Source organism: Galeopterus variegatus, unplaced genomic scaffold (genome assembly GCF_000696425.1).
Source record: "Galeopterus variegatus unplaced genomic scaffold, G_variegatus-3.0.2 Scaffold7226, whole genome shotgun sequence".
Taxonomy (NCBI): domain Eukaryota; kingdom Metazoa; phylum Chordata; class Mammalia; order Dermoptera; family Cynocephalidae; genus Galeopterus; species Galeopterus variegatus.
Genome location: NW_007733337.1, coordinates 87,379 through 108,919, shown reverse-complemented (window position 1 = coordinate 108,919; position 21,541 = coordinate 87,379). Strand labels below are relative to the sequence as shown.

The 21,541-nt window shown below is 35.3% G+C and overlaps 1 protein-coding gene across 1 annotated transcript in view; it reads right to left on the bottom strand.

Moving 5' to 3' along the window:
• Positions 1–5,473: 5,473 nt before the first annotated feature.
• LOC103607195 (chromosome unknown open reading frame, human C9orf85) overlaps positions 5,474–21,541 on the bottom strand; it is a gene marked incomplete at its 3' end in the record, with an annotated part of 43,612 nt that continues 27,544 nt past the window's right edge. Inside the window, exon 2 of the mRNA XM_008591728.1 lies at positions 5,474–5,580. Coding sequence (XP_008589950.1) covers positions 5,474–5,580 — 107 coding nt within the window. The remainder of the gene's footprint in view (positions 5,581–21,541) is intronic.

Genomic DNA, 21,541 nt, shown 5'->3' with positions numbered 1-21,541 from the left:
ACTTCAGGGGTTTCCCCAGCTGACCTTCAGCATGTTTAGAGAAGGCAGGGACACGCAGGAGAAAGAAATGAAAGAACTGAACTACAGCTGAAGTCTTTCCTATCTTTTAATTCTGCTTGAATTCTGACATACAGCATATATTGTTCAACTACCTTCATCCTAATAACCTCTGCCATCACAAACTTACCTGAATTTTCAAATAAACTATACACAGGAAAACATGCATCTAGAGAGAAGAACAGACTGACAATGAAGTTTTAATCATTTAATATTCCTTTCTCCTGTTTATTATTTTTTCTCTGTATTTTAGAACAATTTTTTTTCTTCCTAATTCATCATGTCCTTTGCAGCAGTAAGTAACCAATTTTTCACTTGTCTGGCAATGTGATGGCTAACAATGAATTTATTTCTAGTAATGTATTTATTTGAATGAAATTGATTGGAATGTCACCTGGAGTTTTGTGCAAAATTTAATTCAACACTTAAAAATTCCAATCCTTCTTTTCTTAGCCAATAAACTTTGTAAAATGTAATGGGCAACTGGTATAAACTCCACCTTCTATATACACTCAATCTAATACCCTAAATTAATAACAAAAATGATGTTTGGACAGGATGGGAATGGGCCTGATAATCTATAAACCAGGTAAGCAACCCAACTGCTATATTTAGTTACGTGGCAAAAATAAAACAATCTATAGAAAGTCAGTCTTTAGGCAATAAACATGGAAATTAAACATTCAATTTTTAGTAAGACCTTTTATAGTCTCTACTATTTCTTCCTGCTACATATTCCATCCTTAAGGCACTTAACTTTATTTTTCTTTAGCCATTTCCCTACAGGAAACATCACAAAGTCAAGAGCCTTCTCTGGCTTTGACCCTACTATTAAAAAATATAAAGCTTTTGCATTTCCATTCCAACTATCAATTGTAATAAATGCCAATGCTTATTAGCATTTAGACAGATTTTCTAATAGAAGATTCTACAATAATGCATTTAATCTTCAGATGTCCTAAAATATCTTTACTCGGATGCTATAAATTCAGATTATATGAAGAACAGGGATCAGTGTGGACTGATCACTGCATACAGCACACATTACTCCTCAGGTACTTCCTAGTGAGTGGTATGCTCAGTTTCTAAGTGCTAAAACCAAGTACAGCTTGGATGGTTACAAAAAGAATCTACCTATCTAAATTGTGATTACTACTAGTTCAAGGAGGCTTGTCATAGTAGTTGCTTAATAAACATTGATAGACAAATACAATAATCCATTGCCAAGGAATGAGTACAAGTTACTGTCACGAATTTAATCATAAGCTGGTAGATATATCTGGTGTTCTCTATGCACTAATTTGTTTTCTTTGAAAAATGAGGACAGTGGTATTCTTCATTAAGCAGAATTTTAGGGGTATAGAACTTTTTCCCTTTAAAAACAAAGGGGTTAAAAAGGAAAGGGAGTGGTAGATAAAAGATTATCTTTAAGGTGTTGGTCTGGCTATTTGGATTTTTTTTTTGTTTTTTTTTTAAAGCTTTATAGTAAAGAGAGAGCAAGTGCGGTTAGAGAGGCTGCCATAAGGTGGTATGACCTATTTAGCAACATCTCATCCTCTGCTCTCTTATTCTCTCCCAATCAGTATTACTTTTTTTTTTTAAATTATGAGATGCTAAATACCTGGATGTGAAGGCCAGGGGAGTGGCTTTGTTTAATAAAAAGATTTAATGAAAAGGAGTGTTTTTTAGGCATAAAGCACCCATACAACATGAAACTATTAGGTCAGATATCTCTGGAGCAATGCTGGTTCCAAGGCTTTTTCACTTGAAATATTTTTATGATAGAATCTATGTTCAATGAACATTCATCTCATGACATTTAAGATCTGGGCTCTTTTTTCCCCATTTAAGACAGTTCTGTTTCGGCCTGTATTCATGAGACTCCTTGATAAGCTTTTGTTTTATTAAAGAGTTCTGCTGAAAAGTTTGAAAACCACTGAACAAAGATAAAGGACATTTCTGTGCTTTGGCCCTGTGAGTATCCATCTATCTCCTATAGAGCAGGTTTCTCAACCAAGACACTCTTGACATGTTGCGCTGGCTTTCTTCTGGTGTGGGGGGCTGTCCTGTGTACTATTCAGCAGCATCCCTAGTCTCTTCCCACTATGTGCCGGTAGCATTCCTTCCTGGTTCAAATGCCGGCTTAGGCATTTCAGGACCTAAAAGCAAAACCTATTTATTTTTCCAAAGATACATATATTAAGAGGGGAAAAAAAGGCAGGGTGGAACTCAGAATTTTGAAGACGAGGAGCCTTCAAAAACCCAGAGAAAGATTTGTATTATCTTTTAATTCCATTTTTCTACAAACTTTTTGAAGTATCCTTATATATGTGGTCTAGGCAGGAGACAACTTCCAAAAACAAGACAAGTGACATTTGTAAAAAATTAATAAAGCATCAGGTGAAGAGGGGGGAAAAGGACTACTTGAATGAATAATACCACACAGAGAAGTCACCATGACAGAGTAGGAAAACACGGCTTTGGAATCCGATCAATTTGCATTTGAATCTTAATTCCATCTCCTTTACTTTTGTTTTGGGTAAAACTTTTAATCCCTCTGAGCTCAGAATGAAGAAGAAAAGAACTCACTTCATTGCTGGCCTTGCACTACTTGAGAAAGGGCACAAAGTATTTTAATGATTTATACTTCTAGTACCTGAAAAAAGAATGAACGTCTACAAGTGGGTTTTTTAAATATAAAACATATCAAGATTCCTTCCTTCTTTAAAAGTTATACAAATCATATATATATATATATATATATATATAAAAGACAGCTTGCTTTTCCAATAACTCAGCTCCACACCCAAGGTTATTTACAGTGTCTGTACATGACTTGGGACTCAGCAGAAATAGAAAAGAATGGTTTTCATTTATCTTTGAGTTTCTTTTTCAAAAGTCACAGAGAAGTCACTTGAAAAATAACATTTCATACAAAAAGACTTAGGCTTGTCCTGAACCACAATAATTATACATATTAATAATCTTAAAGTCTGAACCCTCTTACACAGGTCTAGTAATGATTATGCCATTCGGTGTCAACGGAGATGCTGACAGCACCATAGCAGCCCTCCACCAAGGAGTAACACCTCCTGGCCTTAAGATCAAAAGACATGAGCCAAAATGAGGGGGAGGGAGAATCCTGGTACAGATTGTCCTGACTTCTGATTAAGCGGCAGTCTATAAAAAAAAAGGGTAGCAATGGGTCTTTGTGCTTTTATCTTTATTAACTGTGGGAAAGTAAAATATTTCAGCCCGAAATATACTTCTTTGACTTTTTCAAGATAGCTAATTCAGAAAGACCAGGAAAACAAGATTAGCTAGGCTGTTTTTTGTGGAATGAAGTGGACATGTGCATATGCAAACACCAACCTTCCTCTGAGGCAGGCTTACGCTGGCTACTATCCATTCTTTCTGAGCGCAGCTTTGAGATTACCTGAGATATTTTCATCTGCATAACAAGACAGTCTCTGCTTACCTTAACTTCTTCCTTCCTTCTTTTACCGGTGACACCACCTCCCCCAGGGCTCCAGAGAAACCTGGTCCCAGGCCATTGTTCTTGGGCTTGTACCTCCCCCACCTTCCCTCTCTCATGAACATTGGTAGATAAGCTTTATACCCCCACTGCATTATTAGGAAGTTACTCTCTTGTGATTCCCCCATGTACTGCCCCCATCCCTAGCATTTTTAAATAATAAGATTTATTATGCCTTTTCTTCATATTAATTGAATATTGACAATTGATTTTTTTTCTTTTTTTAAAAGAAACTTCAGAGGTGAAGAAGTTTTCCCCGGCCCCCTACAGAACCTTTCACTTTATAAAGAAGACCTAAAGCTTTTGAGTAGTCAGAGATATTTAAAATTATTTTAACAGATCAAAGTACCAGTTAAACATCAGTAATAGATGACCATGTGCTTTTTTGGGGCGGGGGAGTTGACGACTGGCAGGCGTGGTGTTATACCACCAAGGTCAAGAATTCAGATCCCCATACCAGCCAGCTGCCAAAAAAAAATAAAATACAGTGTTTTCTTTTGGGAGGAAATGCTACAGAACAGGGGGAAAAAAAGACTGAAAGACAGAAGAAAAGAAACCTGTAAGCTAATTAAAGGGGGTGTCAAGTATACCAGTTATAAACACCACAAATTCTGCTCTGAAAGAGTAGTACAGGAAAAAAAATCTAAAAAGCTTAAGTTTATTTATAATTCCTTGAGGATTTTTCCTTTAAAAGGAGCATTTTAGGCAAAATAAATCACCTAAGTTAAAACACTCACAGCCATTAAATATTCTAAAATAAGTAAATTACTCCACAGCTTGAGTTTTGGATTCCCAAAGGGGCTGACATAATATTTTCAATAGAATTAAACACCAAGGGGCTAGCCTGTGGCTAACTAGGGAGAGTGCAGTGCTGATAACACCAAGGCCACAGGTTCAGATCCTATATAGGGATGGCCCGTTGCTCATTGGCTGAGCATGGTGCTGGCAACACCAAGTCAAGGGTTAAGATCCCCTTACTGGTCATCTTTTAAAAAAGAAAAAAAAATTAAATACCAAAGGTTATATTATATTTATTATTTAGACCGACCTTCCAAACTTTAAATCAAATTTGCTCACATAAAGAAAAAGGAAATACATTCAAGGGAGATGCAACTACTGAATAGCTAAAAGGAAAATAAAGCAACAATGAGTATATATGTTCTAAATAGCTACTACATAGATTACCAAATTAACATTCAAAATGTAAAAAGAATAATGCTAATTTTAAAAAATCACTTTCTCTTTCATGTAGCACTTATTGTCTAATATTGTTTTTTACTCAGTTAAGCTAAAGGATGTACAGAAGCAGCATAAGATGTATATAGGCTGATATAAGAGAATCCCAGAATTATAGAAGGGTTAGGGATACAGGGATGAGAAAGTAAGTCCAGTATCTTTTCACTTGAACCTAAATCTCCATATGAAACTATAAATTATCAATCTACTGATATTCCCTTATGATACTGAACCTAAGACATTTCAGTAATCTTCATGTGTTGCATTGAAAGGTCAGATTCCTTTTAAGAATTGGTAAAAACAATAACCTATGGTAAATACTGTTACTTTGTCAGTGAACAAGAAAATTTGGCAAAACAGTCTTCTCTGCCCTAACCCACCTTTTATGAACAAGTTTCTATAAAAATAGTGCATTTTTTAAATGGGAGAATAGGGCAGGGAATGATGAATCTACTTTTTCAATATGTCTGCCATCACAAACCAAGATTTAGCATGCAAGATGAAATTCTACATGGGAGAACAAAGTTTTTTCCTTTATTTATCTTAAAATTTATTTGGACACAACTTTAAAAATCCGAAATAGAAATTAAATAATAAGCTATGATACATATACCACTCATAAGGTAATTAAGAAACTTAACTCACCATTTTTTAGGTTTTGATAATGGTTTGTATTTGCCGTATTTTACACGCCATTCAAGAACTTCTTTACAGCGCTGACATACTCCATCATGAAGTTTTGCATTAATTTTCTTAAAAACAAATAGAAAAGCAAATTGAGAATTTCACTTGTGAGTCAGTATGGCAAACCCTATAAAAAGGTACAAAGAAATTTAAGCTTTTTAAAAATAATAACCTAACTTTCATCTGCATGACATTTTAAAATATATTGTGCATTGTTATGTACATTACTCAATTTGGTTCTTTACAAAAGCAATGGTTTTTTACTGGGTGTAGCTCAGAATCACCTAGAAAACTTCTTAACCTCCTGGCAGGCATATTTTGAGAAAGTCCTCCTCATTGATCCTGATGGATACATGTGGCAAAACTCAAAAAGTACAGGTAAGATATGTGCATTTTACACTAAATAAATTATACCTCAACAAAAATGTAATACTAAAAAAGAAATCCTAGTTCACATATTAAGATTATTCCTTTAACAATTTAAATCCTACTGAGTTGGAATTTAACTGAGAAATCAGTTAGTCCTGAATCATCAGTGTGTAGAGTAGAGCAGAGACTATGAAACTTGAGGAAAGAGTGCCAGGGAGAAGCAGCTGGAAGCAAGAAGGCATTTCATTACTCCATATAATCCTTTTGTATTCTCACTTAAGAAACAAGTTTTAGAAAAGCTCCCCCTGCTAACCTAGTTTCTTCAGCACACCAAGTAAATATGTGCATGTGAATATCTGTGGTGGGGAAAGAGCTTTATGAGGAAAAAAATATTTTTATTATAGTTTTCTTCTCAAAATATATTGGGAAAGAAGGAGAAGGGGAAAATTTTAGATGTCACTTATTCTCTGTACTAGTTTTATATAGTGTAACATATTCATTTGATTCAAGACCTAGACCATCTATTTCCATGGAGCACTCTGAGAATTCTCTAACTTGTTTTGGCTATGGAAGTTTGGTCTTTGCCTATTGTTGGAATAATGAAAAGAGGACATTTTAAATTTTCTTTGCTTCTTTTGTTTCCTTTTTTAATTTCTCAAGGGGAGAAAAAAACACATCACAAAGATGCAGATTCCTAGGAAGGCTATTTGATACTAAGTTAAAAGACTAGGTCATCTGAAAGAAAACAAACCTTTTGAACAGGGCTTGACATTCTTGAAAGTTCTAAACAAGAAGGTAAAAGAGAAAACAATTTGAGAATTTTGTTTGAGAAAACATTTATTTAACGAGAAAATATATCCAGAGTATTTTCAAAAACCATGAACTAAGCTGTGAATACACTATGTGTAACTTTGTGGTGAAAAACACATTTTGTTACTTCCGATTGTGTATGGGTATAATCCTTTTTTCCTGACATAGATGAAGAGTATCTGGGAAAATAAGTTCTGAATACGACTATATTCCCTCCTCACTGTGGTCCAGTAACTTTCCCAAAAGAAGGAACTCTGTGCCTACACACCAAACTCCTCCTCTTCTCAACCCTCATCCTTAGTTATCTCATACAGGACTGGCTAAGAATCACAAAACGAAAGTTCACATTCATCATTTGTTTTCACTGCCCTCTGTTGCCCTAAATATCTTACCAAAAGCATTACTTATATTTGTTGAACTCTAACAGTAAAAGGAAAAAAGTAAAGACTTTGGACTGATTACAATATGAATGTGATATAGACTTTCACACTGGAATATTCTTAGAATGCAAAACATTTCATGACCTATAATTTTATTATACTCTGCTTAACTAGGAAGCATTATTTGGTTTCTTGTTTGTTTCTGTATCCAATTTCTGACCAGTTTATCTTGATTTACAAAGCTGGGCATAGTTTGGAAACTGGTTTCTTTAGGGTGGATCGACAGCAGAACAAAACAGTTCTTTGTGGGAACTTGTCCTGTGAGTGACGTGTGAAGCAGTGTAAATGGAGATGCTGTACAGGGTTCACATGACTAACAGCCACTGCTACAAAACAAAACTGGATTCTTATGTGTTAAGAAATGAATGAGCGTAAGGATGAGAATGAATAGTACTTTCACTTAAAAACAGGTGAAGAAAGAAAAGTGTACACCTTGTTTTACCATATTTTGGCAAACTAGACGTGAAGTCCGGAGATGTGAGCAAAGAAAGCTAAATCCTAGTTCTAGGAATCATTCTACCTGGGGCAAAGGAGATGGAAATCTTACCTTCCTCCTGCCTATGTTTACCACTAACCCTGTTTGAGGAATTAATCTTAGTGTATCCCCCTTGGTAAAAGATCACAGGTTATTAAGGTTAAGGTTTAAGTGTGCCTCAATATAAAATAAAAGTTTCATAAATACAAAAGCTTTTATAGATCATATAGTTCAACAAGCTACTTTCCAGATTTTTAAAGTCAAAAAAATTATGAGAGGAACGTGCCACTGAACTTAGGAATGAGCTAAAAAAGAGAACCTTATTTATCAAGTGAATACTTTTTTATTTTATATATATATATATATATATTTTTTTTTTTTTTTTTTTTTTTTTTTTTTTTTTTTTAAACATATTGGCAGCTAGCTGGTGAGTGGATCCAAACACCTGACCTTGGTGTTACAAGACCATGCTCTAACCAACTGAGCTATCTAGCCAGCCTAAGTGAATTTTTTTTTTAAAGTTAGAATACATGCTCTTCCAGTAAGCATCCTAAGGTGGTTCGCTATTCGCTTGACCCAGAAAACCCCACAAAATCATGCAAATCAAGAGGTTCAAATCTTCGTGTTCACTTTAAGAACACCCATGAAACTGCTCAGGCCATCAAGGGTATGCATATCTGTAAAGCCACCAAGTATCTGAAGGATGTCACCTTACAGAAGCAATGTGTACCATTCAGGCGTTACAATGGTGGAGTTGGTAGGTGTGCCCAGGCCAAACGGTGAGGGTGGACACAGGGTCGGTGGCCCAAAAAGAGTGCTGAATTTTTGCTGCACATGCTTAAAAATGCAGAGAGTAATGCTGAACTTAAGGGTTTAGATGTAGATTCTCAGGTGATTGAGCATATCCAGCTGAATAAAGCACCCAAGATGCGCCACCGTACTTCTAGAACTTATGGTCGGATTAACCCATACATGAGCTCCCCCTGCCACATTGAGATGATCCTTACTGAAAAGGAACAAATTGCTCCCAAACCAGAAGAGGAGGTTGTACAGAAGAAAAAGATATCCCAGAAGAAACTGAAGAAACAAAAACTTATGGCTTGAGAATAAATTCAGAATAAAATAAATACAAAAAAAAAAAGTTAGAACAAACTTAAGGTTCACCAAAAAACACTCCTACTTTACACACACACAAACACACACACACGTGTCTTTGCTATGGATTGGATTGTGTCCCCCAAAGCCCCACTTTAGGTTTCCCAGCCTCTGCAACTGTAAGCAATAAATATTGTTTCTTTACAAATTACCCAGGTTCAGGTATTTATGTTATAAGTAACAGAAACAGACTAAAATAGTCTTAAATATGTCTTAGTCATCATTACTTCATGCAACATATACTTCAGAATAAGAGTTATCCCTGCTTTAAGCATTTTGTTGTCAGGCTTCTGGTCAAAATGGCAAAATAGACAGTCCCCAGCATCACTCTCTCCTACAAATCAATTTACAACTATTAAAAAGCAACAACAGCCAAGCTGGGGCCACTAGAGCTCAGGGGAAGAGGAGAGACCTATGGAGTTCATGAAGGCAGGAGAAGCCACAATGAGAGAAAGAAAGAACCACTCTGGCCATTTCAAGCCCCAGCTGCTTAAGAGGCTGGCCCTGGTGAGCACACGGAGCAACAGCTGGCAAAAGCCACAGCTGTGCCTTTCATATGAAGTTGTTTGGAGGTGGCAGAGGAGAAGAGGGCCTTGGTGGCCCCCAGGCTAGCAAGACCACTAACAGGGTTCCTGTGGACCCACATAGGAGCGAGGAGCAAGAAGACAACTGAAAAAAGGAGCCACTCAAAGGCCAGTGATTCATAGCAAAGGACCACCGAATGGGAAGTGTTTAGAGTACAGAGGCCACCGGGGGAACATTGGGGCACTGCATGGACAGCTGATTTGCCCCCAATCAGAACAGGTCCCCTCAGTGGAGGCTGGTGAGGAATACAGCACTCAGGGGATGCAGTTTGCTGAAAAGACTCAGGCCCAGACCAGCATTTCCACGCAACCGAGATGTACCAAGACCTCACAAGACCTGGAAGTGGTACAAGGTCAACAATTAAAACCGGAGCTCCACAAAAAGCCTTCTCCAGGGAATCAGCAGCAAAGCAGCAATTTAGCTCAAGTACAGGGCTCAAGTGCTGGTTCCCACAGGAAGTTCCCCCATTTTAGAAGTAAGCAAAGGATAGCAAATGAGTTCCAGTGTAGAGTTTAAGTGGTGGGAACAGTTAATAATCCAACACAGAAGTGAAAGAAAAAACAAAATACCCACAGATCAGAGACAAAAGTTGATATTCACCAGTGAAGATCTAACACCACCAAAGAACACCTATAAAACCTAGAAGGACCAGCAGGCCCCTGGGCTCCCAAGCTGGGGAGGGGGAGGGCCAGGGCCTCAGCCATGCCCCACTGACAACAACAACCAGCCCAAGACAATGACCAAGCAGCCTCTGGAAGCAACCCAGGCTCCCGAACCAGGGTGGTGGGAGACCGAGGGCCTCAGCCATGCCCCCTCCAACATCCTCAACCAGCTCAGCAATGACACCCAGCCACCACAGGAAGCGCCCTTGGCTCCTGAGCTGGGGTGGTGGTGGGCCAAGGGCCTCAGCCACGCCCCCTGACATCTGCATCCAGCCCAGCAACAACTGAGCTGGCGCTGGAAGCCCTCTGGTCTCTCCTGCCAAAAAGAAGGCAGTGCCACAATCCTCAACCACGCACCCGTCCTTCCTCCTTCTCCCACTCTACTTCCCTCCCTCTTCCTCTCTCCCCTCCCTGCAACTGCTCCACAACATCTTAGAATGCAAAAAAATAATAATATTAATAAATAAATAAATGAAAAGCATTCTGTTATCAGACAATACATCTCTGCTAATATAATACAGCAATCCCAAACAGAAATTGGGTGAAGACTTTAACTCCCAAGAAGGCAGTAAGAGCAAATTATAAATATAACACCTGTATGAATATGCTGATGGTGAAAAATATTTTATAAAATATATAGTGCCATTTAAGAAAAGGAAGATAACTATTATGGGAGGAAAGGAATTTAAACACATTTCAAAAGTAATTTTCCATTAGGACTTTTTGTACATCATAATTGTTTCAGAAATGCAAAGGTAAAACCATGGCATATTTTACATCCCTTAGCTGAAAAAAAACAAAACAAAAAAAAAAAAACAAAAAACCAGCATTAAAAAATAAAATTCTCAAAGCAAAATGCCAATTCCAATAGCTGGTAAAAATCCATTTCCATAGACTGGCCTTGTTGTTTGCCCTGCATTACTCTTCCCCCTAAAATCCAGTATTTTACTGATATAGATACAACAATGTTACTCCAGAAAACAGGAACTTTTATATCTTATTTAATTATATTTAAAAGTATATACTTTTTAATCTTCTAGAAACACTCTTATTCTAAATTTGAACAGAGGATGAAGGACCCCTGGATTTGGGAGCAGGAACTTATTTATATGACTAATAATAATAATGTGAAAATATGTCTTCTAGGTTGTGACTTTCAAATCATAAATTACATTATTTAAATCCTTTAACTGTGGCTAGAACATTGCTGGACATGAAGTATCTTGCAAAATACAAGCAAAAAATGGATGAGGGAATCATAATGAGGGAAAAATAAGGGCAGGTAGGGAAAATTACGAAGTGGTCAGGAGTACAGCTGGGAAATGCACTTGCTAGAGATGGGCCACAAGTGAGATGTGAGCTTTCTAGCAGCCAGTAGAATATAACTCAATGTCTGTAACACACTGAACATCCAACTTCTGAGAAGTATCACAACTATTCTTGTTATTAAGACCCCTAATTTCATCTTTCCCACACCATGTAATACAGAAAGCAATGGTCTCAAAAACATCCTTACAACACAAAGCATTTCACAGAACTATTTTCTACCCTGATTCTCAACGTTGGCCAATGTTATAAGGCCCAAACAAAGCACAGTAAAAAGATTATTTTTAGGAGCACAATGTAGGTGCAGATCCCTGCCAGTCATAGGATCTAAAGGAATGCACTGCATATCATAAGGTCACCATCAATAAATACCATTTCTCTCAACTAAGCTCTGAGTTCTAAAAACATTCCCTTCTATTATAAGAAATGTCAAACTTGCAGAAAAAAGTTAAAACAATAATATCAATACACAGCCATATATATACACTACCAAGAGACAATCCTTAACGTTTTACCTATTTGCTTCTTATGTTTGTGGGTATGTTTAAAATAACATCAAGGCATTTCACTTCTTAATACTCATTAAAGCCTAGAAATGAAGGCTTTACTTAACCACAGTACTGGTGTCACACCTAAGAAAAATGAAAAATAACCAAAATATAGGACATTGCATCATTCCAAAAAGTTCCCTCATGTCCTTTTGTCATCAATCCCTTACCACCCCCTCAGGTAACACTAACTTGATACTCTGCTCCGATAGTTTTGCCTTTTCCAGAATGTCATATAAATGGAATGATAAAGTCATTTGAGAAGCTCATTCCCTTTTATTGGTGAATGGTATTCCACTGTATAAATAATACAAAAGTAGTACTATGAGTGACCAAGTTTATCAACATCCTTTCCAACACTCAAAATTGTAAATATTTTTTATTAGCCATTCGAATAGGTGTGTAGTGTTATCTCATTGTGATTTTAATTTGCATTTCTCTAATAACTAATAATGTTGAACATCTTTTCATGGGCTTACATGCCATAATGCATTTTCTCTGGTGAAGTGTCTATTCAAATCTTTTGCCCACTTTTTAAAATTTGGTTGTTTGTTTTCTTATTATTGAGATGCGGGAGTTCTATATATATTCTAGATACCAGCCCTTTATCAGATATGTGCTTTGCAAATATATCCTCCCAGTCTGTGGGTTGATTTTCATTATCTTAACAGTATTTTCTAAAAGCAGACTTTTTTAATTTCAATGAAGAATAATTTATCTTTTTTTCTTTTATGAGCCATTCTCTTTGTGTCAAACCAAAGAAATCTTTGAAGAATCAGAAAGATTTTCACCTATGTTTTCTTCTACAGGTTCAGTAATTTAAGGTTTTACATTTAGTCTATAATCCATTTTGAGTTAATTTTTGTACATGGTGCAGAATATGGGCAGAGGTTCTTTTTAAATTACGTATTGATGTCCAATTGTTCTAGCACCATTGAAATACCTTTGTATCTTTCTCAAAGATTAAGTATGTTTGGGTCTATTTCTGAACTCGATTGTCACATTAATTTACTCGTATGTGTCTATTCTTTCACCAGTACTACCCTATCTTTATTACTGTAGCTTTATGGTAAATTTTGAAATCAGTACTGCAAGTTCTTCAACTTTGTTCTTTTTCAAAATTGTTTGGCTATTCTAATTCCTTTGCTTCTCTGTAGAAGTTTTAAAATCTGTTATTACATTTACTATAGATACAACATTACTATTATATGATCCATGAAATCAGTATTGAGTTCTCATCACTTAAAACTTTCAAATCTATAAGCTCTTTTTTAATGTGACATAAAATAATAATTTGAATGTCTTCTACTCTCAGAAATACCTTATTTTGGTAAGTTATTAAGTCTTACTATTTTAAGGCATTTTATTATTTCACAAAATGAACTAGTCATACAAATAGCCCAGAAGTATTTTTGAAATAAGTTCTAGTAGTGAAATTGGTTTTATTGTCATTTAAGGAAAAATACATACTCAGTTATTACACATTTACCTTTTCTTAGGAAACTACATCTGTTCTAAGACAGATTAGAGATTAGCTATCAACATTTATAAGAATTCCTCAAAAAAGTTCAGCCCAAGTCCCTTTCAAGAAAAATATTATTCTAAAATACCTGAGATATATGTATATATCTCAAATACATAAATATTTGAGTAACAAATATTCTATTTTTTAATATATAAAACTTTAATTTGAAGATATCTAAGGCATAAAGGGAAGTATATGTGTACTGGGAGCTAAAATAATTAATTTTCCTCCTTGAAGTCTAGCCTATCTTCTGTCTTCCCCCCTTTCACTTTAAATTCACCACAAGTCCTTAAAACACCAAAAACAAACAGAGAGAAGTGAAAATATACAGTAGAAATACTCAAAATGCTCCTCTTCAATACATTTACAACATAAGCTTTTTTTAGTCAAGAAATAATGTTTGATTCCTCCACCCACTTTCCTTGTTGTTGCTGGATTCTTTAACAAACGACATCTGTAAAAATAAACAATCGCATTTTCATTTAAAGACTGAATATAAAATGAGTTCTGATCATCCCAAACAGAGGACTATTCTCTCAATAAGCGGGTAGAGCTATTGTCATTTGCAATTACACAGAGAGGGTCTATGTACAAACTACCTACTGATTTATTTCAGCAGCCAAGCAAACTACCCAGATTTTCACTGACAACCTTAATGCCAAACTTAAATGGAGCTACACCTGCCTACAGGCAAAAACACACTGTAGCAGTACTTTCTTCTGGCAGTAGAGGAAACATATTGAAGCAAGTTTATTTTCCAAAGTAGATTTCACTCACTTTTAAGGAAAAACTAAAATAAGTTGGTGCTGTGTATTTTAACAAAAAGTAAACATTGAACTGATAAATCAAGGACTAGTCAGAACAGTCTCTCTATTCTGTTCCAATTCAGGAGAACATGTTATGAACATTAGAAAATATTTGTAAGGACCCACAACGCAACCCTAAAAACAAATTCTAAGCAGAACAAGACATATTTTGCCTTACAACCACTAAAACACAGGTACTTAGTATTTTAAGACAATGTCTTTTCAATTATCTTTGTGGTAACTTCATTATTAACTATGGGACATTTTTAGTAAATAAATAACCCATAAAACTTTTCTAAATAGAAACGAATAGCTTTATTATTAGAACAGCGCTATGGAAAGCAAGCCTTTTCCTCCTCAAAATTTTGCTGTAAATTCTCAATATATCAATGGTTTCATCTAAAAATTGTTTTTCTTTCCTGAAAAAAAACTCATCTTACAAGTAGGATAGTACCTCCAACCCCATCTGCTCCTTCTCAAGGTCGTTTGCTAACATTTCTACCTGATTTAGTCATCAACCCTCCACTGTCTCTTCCCCCATAGGTGCCTGCTCAGTCATCCTTCCTTTTCACACCATTTACTCTTGGTCAACTGAATGCTTAACTACAGCTCAGCTATGAGTTCAATGAAGATTACATCGAAAATTATGTCCCCAGTTCTAACTAATGTCTCCCCGGAGACCCTGATGTCTCAGATTGAATGCATTTTCCTTGAGATGCCACAAATTCACGGGCTACACAGAAATCACTATCTTAGCAATAAAATCTGTTCTTCATCTTTAAAAGATCTTCTAGTAAGCTCAGGTAAAATAAAAATTTCAGTACTCTTTTTACTCTTCCCTCTCCTTTCATCAAAACTCCAGTACTGACAAAACCAGTTCTTCTACAGTTTCCCTCCACTTTGTCCTCTCTTTACATCTCCCCCCTTTCTTACATCAATTCCTTGTTTCTGATGTCTGTTACAGAAGTATTCTCCCAGATGGAAGATAAACTAGAGAGTAGGAAGATGGAGAAAGGGAGGCCAGACTGCCAACAGTTTTCATTTTGGTTTTTTTTTTCAATTTTTGTTGTTGTTGTTGTTGTTGTTACAAAATACACATAAAATTTACCATCATAAACATTTTTAAATGTACAATTCAGAGGTACAATCTATACTCAAAAAATAACTCCCATTCTCCTCCCTGCAGGCACTGGCAACCACCATTCTACTTTCTATAATTTTGCTACTTTAAGTATCTCATATAAGTGGAATTGTACAGTATTTGTCTTTTTTTGACTGGCTTATTTCACTTAGCAATATGTCCTCAAAGTTCATAGATATTGTAGAATATGTTAGGATTTCTTTCCTTCTTAATGCTAATTAATATTTCATTGTCTGTATAATACATTCTGCTTATTCACTCATCCCTAGAGAGACATTTGGGTTACTTCCAAGTTTTAGCTATTGTGAATAATGCTGCTATGACCACCAATGTACAAATATCTCTTTAAGATCCTGCTTTCAATTCTTTGAGGTATATACCCAGAATTGAAATTGTGAGATCATATGGCAAGTCTATTTTTAGTTTTTAGAGGGACCACAATGCTGTTTTCCACAGCAGTTGTACCATTTCACATTCCCACTAACAGTGCATAAAGGTTCCAATTTCTCCATAGCCTCACCAACATTTGTTACCATTTTTTTTTTAAATAACCATCCTAATGGATACAAGGTGATATCTTGTAGTTTTAACTTGCAGTTCCCCAATGATGAGTGATGTTCAGCATGTTTTCATGTGTTATTGGTCATTTGTATATCTTCTTTAGAGAAATTTCTATTCAGGACCTCTGCCCATTTTTGAATTGGGTTGTTTGGTTCTTGTTGAGTATTAGGAGTTCTCTATATATTCTAGATATTAATCCCATATCAGATAAATAATTTGCAAGTATTTTCTCCCATTCTATGGGTTGCCTTTTTTACTCTGCTGTAGTATCTTTTGATGCAAAACATTTAAAAATTTTCATGACATCCAATTCGTCTATTTTTTTCTTTTGTTGCCTGTGCCTTCGATGTTATATCCAAGAAATCACTGCCAAATCTAATGTTGTGAAGCTTATCTTCTATGTTTTCTTCTAAGAGCTTTATAGTTTAGGTTTTACAGTTAGGTCTTTGGTCCATTTGGCATTCATTTTTGTATATAGTGTTAGGGAAGGGTCCAACTTCATTTTCTGGCATGTGAATATTCAGTTATTCCAGCACCACTTGTTGAAAAGACTTTTTTCCCATTGAACAGCTTTGACACTCATCAAAAATCATTTCACCATATATGTGAGTTTTTACTTATGGACTCTGTATTCTTTACTATTGATTTTTATATATGTCTTTATACCAGTACCATACTATTTTGATTTCTGTAGCTTTGTAATAAATTTTGACATTAGAAAATGTGAGTCCTCCAGCTTTGTTCTTCTTTCTCAAGATTGCTTTGGTTATTTGGGTCCTTGAGATTCCATATGAGTTTTAGGATAGGTTTTTCTATTTCTGAAATAAAGTCATTGGGATTTTGATAGGGACAGCATTGAATCCGTAGATCACATTGGGTAGTGTTTACATCTTAACAATACTGTCTTCCAATCCATAAGCGTGGATTCTTTCCATTTATTTATGTCTTCTTAATTTTTTTCTAGCAATGTTTTGTAGTTTTTATTGTACAAATCTTTCGCCTCCTTGATTAAGTCCTAAGTATTTATTCTTTTTGATTCTACTGTGAATAAAAAAAATTTTTTTTTAATTAAAAAAAAAACCCCTTTTAGGAACTGTGTTCTTAATTTCCTTTTCAGATTGTTCATTGTTAGTGTATAGAAATGCAACTAATTTTTGAGTATTGACTTGGCTATCTTGCTACTTTGCTAAATCCATCTACTAATTTTAAGTTTTTTGTAATTTTTTAAGGTTTTCTACATAAAGGATCCTATCATCTGCAAACAGAGCTAATTTTATTTCTCCCTTTCCAATTTGTCTGCCTTTTATTTCTTTTCTTTGCCTAATTGTTCTGGTTGGAATTTACAGTATTATGTTGAATAGAAGTGGCAAAAGCAGGTATCCTTGTCTTGTTCCTGATCTGAAAGAAAAAGCTTTCAGTATTTCACCATTGAGTATGATGTTCAGTGGGTTTTCCTAATATGGCTTTTATTATGTGAGGTGGTTTCCTTCTATTTCTAGTTTAAGTGTTTTCTAATCATAAAAGGGTGTTGAATTTTGTCAACTGCTTTTATTGTATCAATTGAAATAATCATGTCTTTTTTTTTCTTTCATTCTGTTAATGTGGTACATTACATTGATCAATTTTTGTATATTGAACCATCCTTGCATTCCAGGAATAAATCCCACTTGGCTATGATATATAATCCTTTTAACATGCTGCTGAATTCAGTTTGCTAGTATTTTGTTAAGGATTTTTACATCAGTACTTATAAGGGATATTGGTCTGCAGCTTTCTTGCAGTATCTTTGTCTGGTTTTAGTATCAGGGTAATACTGGCCTCGTAGAATGGGTTAGGAAGTGTTCCTTCTTCTTGGATTTTCTGGAAAGGATTGAGAAAAATACTGATGTATTAGTTTTCCTTTAAGTATATGGTAGAATTCACCAGTGAAGTCATCAGGTCCAGGGCTTTTCTTAATTGGGAGAGTTCTGATTACTGATTCAATCTTCTTTTTTTTTTTTTTTTTCCAGTGGCTGGCCAGTACTGGGATCTGTACCTGTGATCTTGGTGTGACCAGCACCACACTCTCCCAAGTGAGCTAACAGGCTAACCAGATTCAATCTTCTTACTAATTGTAGGTCTATTCAGATTTTCCACTTCTTTATGGTTTAAGTCTTTTAGGTTTTGAGTTTCTAGGAATTTGTCCATTTCACCTAGGTTATGTTGGCTCATGGTACCTGGTAGTAATTTCCCCACTTTTTAATTTCTGATTTTAGTAATTTGAGTGTTCTATTTTTTCTTACTCCATCTAGCTGAGGGTTTATTAATTTTGTTGATATTTTCAAAAAACTAACTTTTGATTTTGGTGATTTTCTCAATTGTTTTTCTATTCTCATTTCATGTTTTTCTGCTCCAGTCGACTTCCTTCATTCTATTAGCTTTGGGTTTTGTTTCTTTTTCTAGTTCATTAAGCTGTAAATTTAGATTGCTAATTTGAGATCTTTCTTACATTTTAATGTGTTTATTTATAGCTATAAATTTCCCCCATAGCACTGTTTTGCTGTATCCCATAAGTTTTAGTATGTTGGGTTTTCATTTTCATTCATTTCTATTTTCTAACATTTCTTGTGATGTCTTTGTTGATCTACTGGTTGTTTAATTTCCACAAATTTGTGAATTTTCCAGTTTTTCGTGTTACTAATTTCTAACTTCACCCCATTATCATTGGAGAAGATACTTTGTATGAGTCTATCCTTTTAAATCTATTGAGACTTAATCTGTGGCTTAAGATATGGTCTATCCCAAATGTCCCACCTGAACTTGAGAAGAAAGTATTTTGTTGTTGGGTAATGTTCTGTACATGTCTGTTAGAACTAGTTCCTTTATTGTGCTGTTCAAATCCTCTATTTCCTTATCTTCTGTCTGGTTGTTCTATCCACTATTGAGACTGAGGTAGCAATGTCTAAAGCTATTATTGTAAAAGTATTTCTCCCTTTAATTCTTTCAATTTTTGCTTCATATAGTTTGATGTTCTGTTATTATGCATATATGTGTTTACACTTGTTATATCCTCTTGCTGTATTGAGCTTTTTATTAATATATGTTTTCATTTGTTCCTTCTAACTCCTTTTTTAAAGTCTATTTTGTCTGATATTGGTATAGCCACTCTTGTTCTCTTTTGGCTGTATCTTTTCCCAGGGAATATCTTTTCTGATCCCTTCACTTTCATCCTATTTGTGTCTTAGAATCTAAAGTGAGTCTCTTACAGACAGCATGTAGTTGGATCATTCTTTTTATCCATTTTGCCAATCTCTGTCTTTTGATTGAAGAGTTTAATCCACTTATATTTAAAGTAATTGCTAATAAAAAGGGACTACTTCTGTCATTTTGTTATTTGTTTTTTTATATGCCTGACAGTTTTTTGTCCTTCATTACTATCTTCTTTTGAGTTGATTTTTTTGTAGAGAAATATTTAAATTCCTTTCTCATTTCCTTTTGTGTAAATTCCATAGCTACTTTCTTTGTGGTTACTATGGGGATTGTATTTAACACTCTAATTTAAATTTATGCCTTCTTAACTCCAATAACATACAAAAACTCTGCTCCTTTAAGTTCTGTCCTATCCTTTCAGTTGTTGATGTCACAAAATTATACATTGTCTGTCCAAAATCATAAACTAATAATTCATTTTAATGCACTGTCTTAAATTATGTAGTAAACAAAATGTGGGGTTATAAACTACAGTTACAATAATACTTTTAGACTAATGACCATGTTTTAAAAATGTATTAGTCTCTTTTAGAAAGCAAAAAGTGGAGTTACACACTGTTTTTACAATAACACTAGCTTTTATAATTGTCCATGAATTTACCTTCACCAAGACATTTATTTCTTCATATGGCTTTGAGTTATTGTATAGTGTTCTTTCATAGCAACCTCCAGGATTCCCTTTAGCATTTCTTGCCTGGAAGGTCTAATGGTAACAAACTCCCTCAGCTTTTGTTTATCTGGGAATATCTTAATTTATCCCTTACTTTTGAAGAACAGTTTTGCCAAATATAGGACTCCTGGTTGACAGGTTTTTCTTTTAACACTTTGAATATATCAGCCTACTGCCATCTGGCCTCCAAAGGTGTTGATGAGAAATCTGCTGATAATCTTACTGAGGATCCCTAATATATGATGAGTCACTTCTCTCTTGCTGCTTTCAGGATTCTGTCTTCGGCTTTTGACAGTTTGATTATAATCTGTCTCAGTGTGGGTCTTTGAGTTAATCTTACATGGAGTTCTCTAAGCTTCTTGAATGCTTACATTCATGTTTTTCCATCACATTTGGGAAGTTTTCACAATTATTTCTTCAAATATTCTACCACTTTCTCTCTCTTCTTCTTCATATGTATGTTGGTCCCACAGGTCCTTTAGATTCTGCTTGTCTTCAGTCTTTTTCCTTTAGACTCTGTTTTTCTTCAATCTTTTTTTCTTTCTGTTCCTCATACTTGACTATTTCCATTGTCCTATTTTCAAGTTTGTTGATTCTTTCTTCTGCCTGATCAAATATGCCTTTGAATCCCTCTAGTGATTTTTTATTTCAGTTACTATACTTTTCAGCACCAGAATTTTTTGGTTTCTTTTCAGAGGTTTTCTGTCTTTATTAATATTTACATTTTGCTCATACATCATTGTCCTCCTTTTCCCACATCTTTCTTTAGTTCTTTCAGCATCTTTCAGACAGCTGTTTTAAAGTCTTCGTCTAATAGATCTAACATCAGTTCTTTTTCAGAGACAGTTTCTGTTGATTTACTTCTTTCCTTTTAATGGGCCATACTTTCCTGTTTCTTTGTATGCCTTGTGATTTTTTGTTGAAAACCAGACATTTAGATTTAATAATGTGATAACTCTGGAAGTCAAATTTCTCCTTCTCTCAGGGTTTGCTGTTTGCTGTTTTGGTTTTGTTTTTTATTACTCTGGGCTGTCTCTGTGCCAGAGATCAGCCAGAGGTATAAATTAAGGTCTTCTCAGTTATTTTCTGAGCCTGCACCTTTCTCTGGGCATGTGTATAATTCTAATTACCCCCATATATGCAGTTGTGTTTGAGTGTCCTAGTCTTCAATATCTGACTACCAAAGGAGGAAGAAAAGAAATGAAGGGTGGGGTGTGGAAGAGGTGATTGTCCTTTAAATCCCTTGGAAGTCACTCAGCCAGAGGGAGAGGGGCTTGAAACAATTACAAGAAGTGTAACAATGGCCACCACCCTCTTCGTCTGCACCTGTATGATCAGAAGTAGCAATTAGTGCTCACAGCACAGATCCCTATATTTAGATGATGGGGTCCTTTTTGCCTATCCTAGTACCTGCAAGCTGAGTGTAAGCTGCTATAGCAGTGCATGCACAGCTACCTGCCATGAGGCTAGCAGGTAGAGGGTGGATAACTGCCAGTGTACTAAGTGCTAAAATTGATGAAAATTTATTGCCCAAGTGTAAAGCCTTCAATAAACTCCAGAGTACCAAAATAGCTACATCAGACAGACTCTGTTGGTGCAACTGTTGCCTAGATGATGAGGAGACCAATTTCAGGTGTTTTCTACTTGGCAATCCTCCCAGAATCCTCTATCCAACAGTTATTGTTCAATAGACATCCATCTGTATTC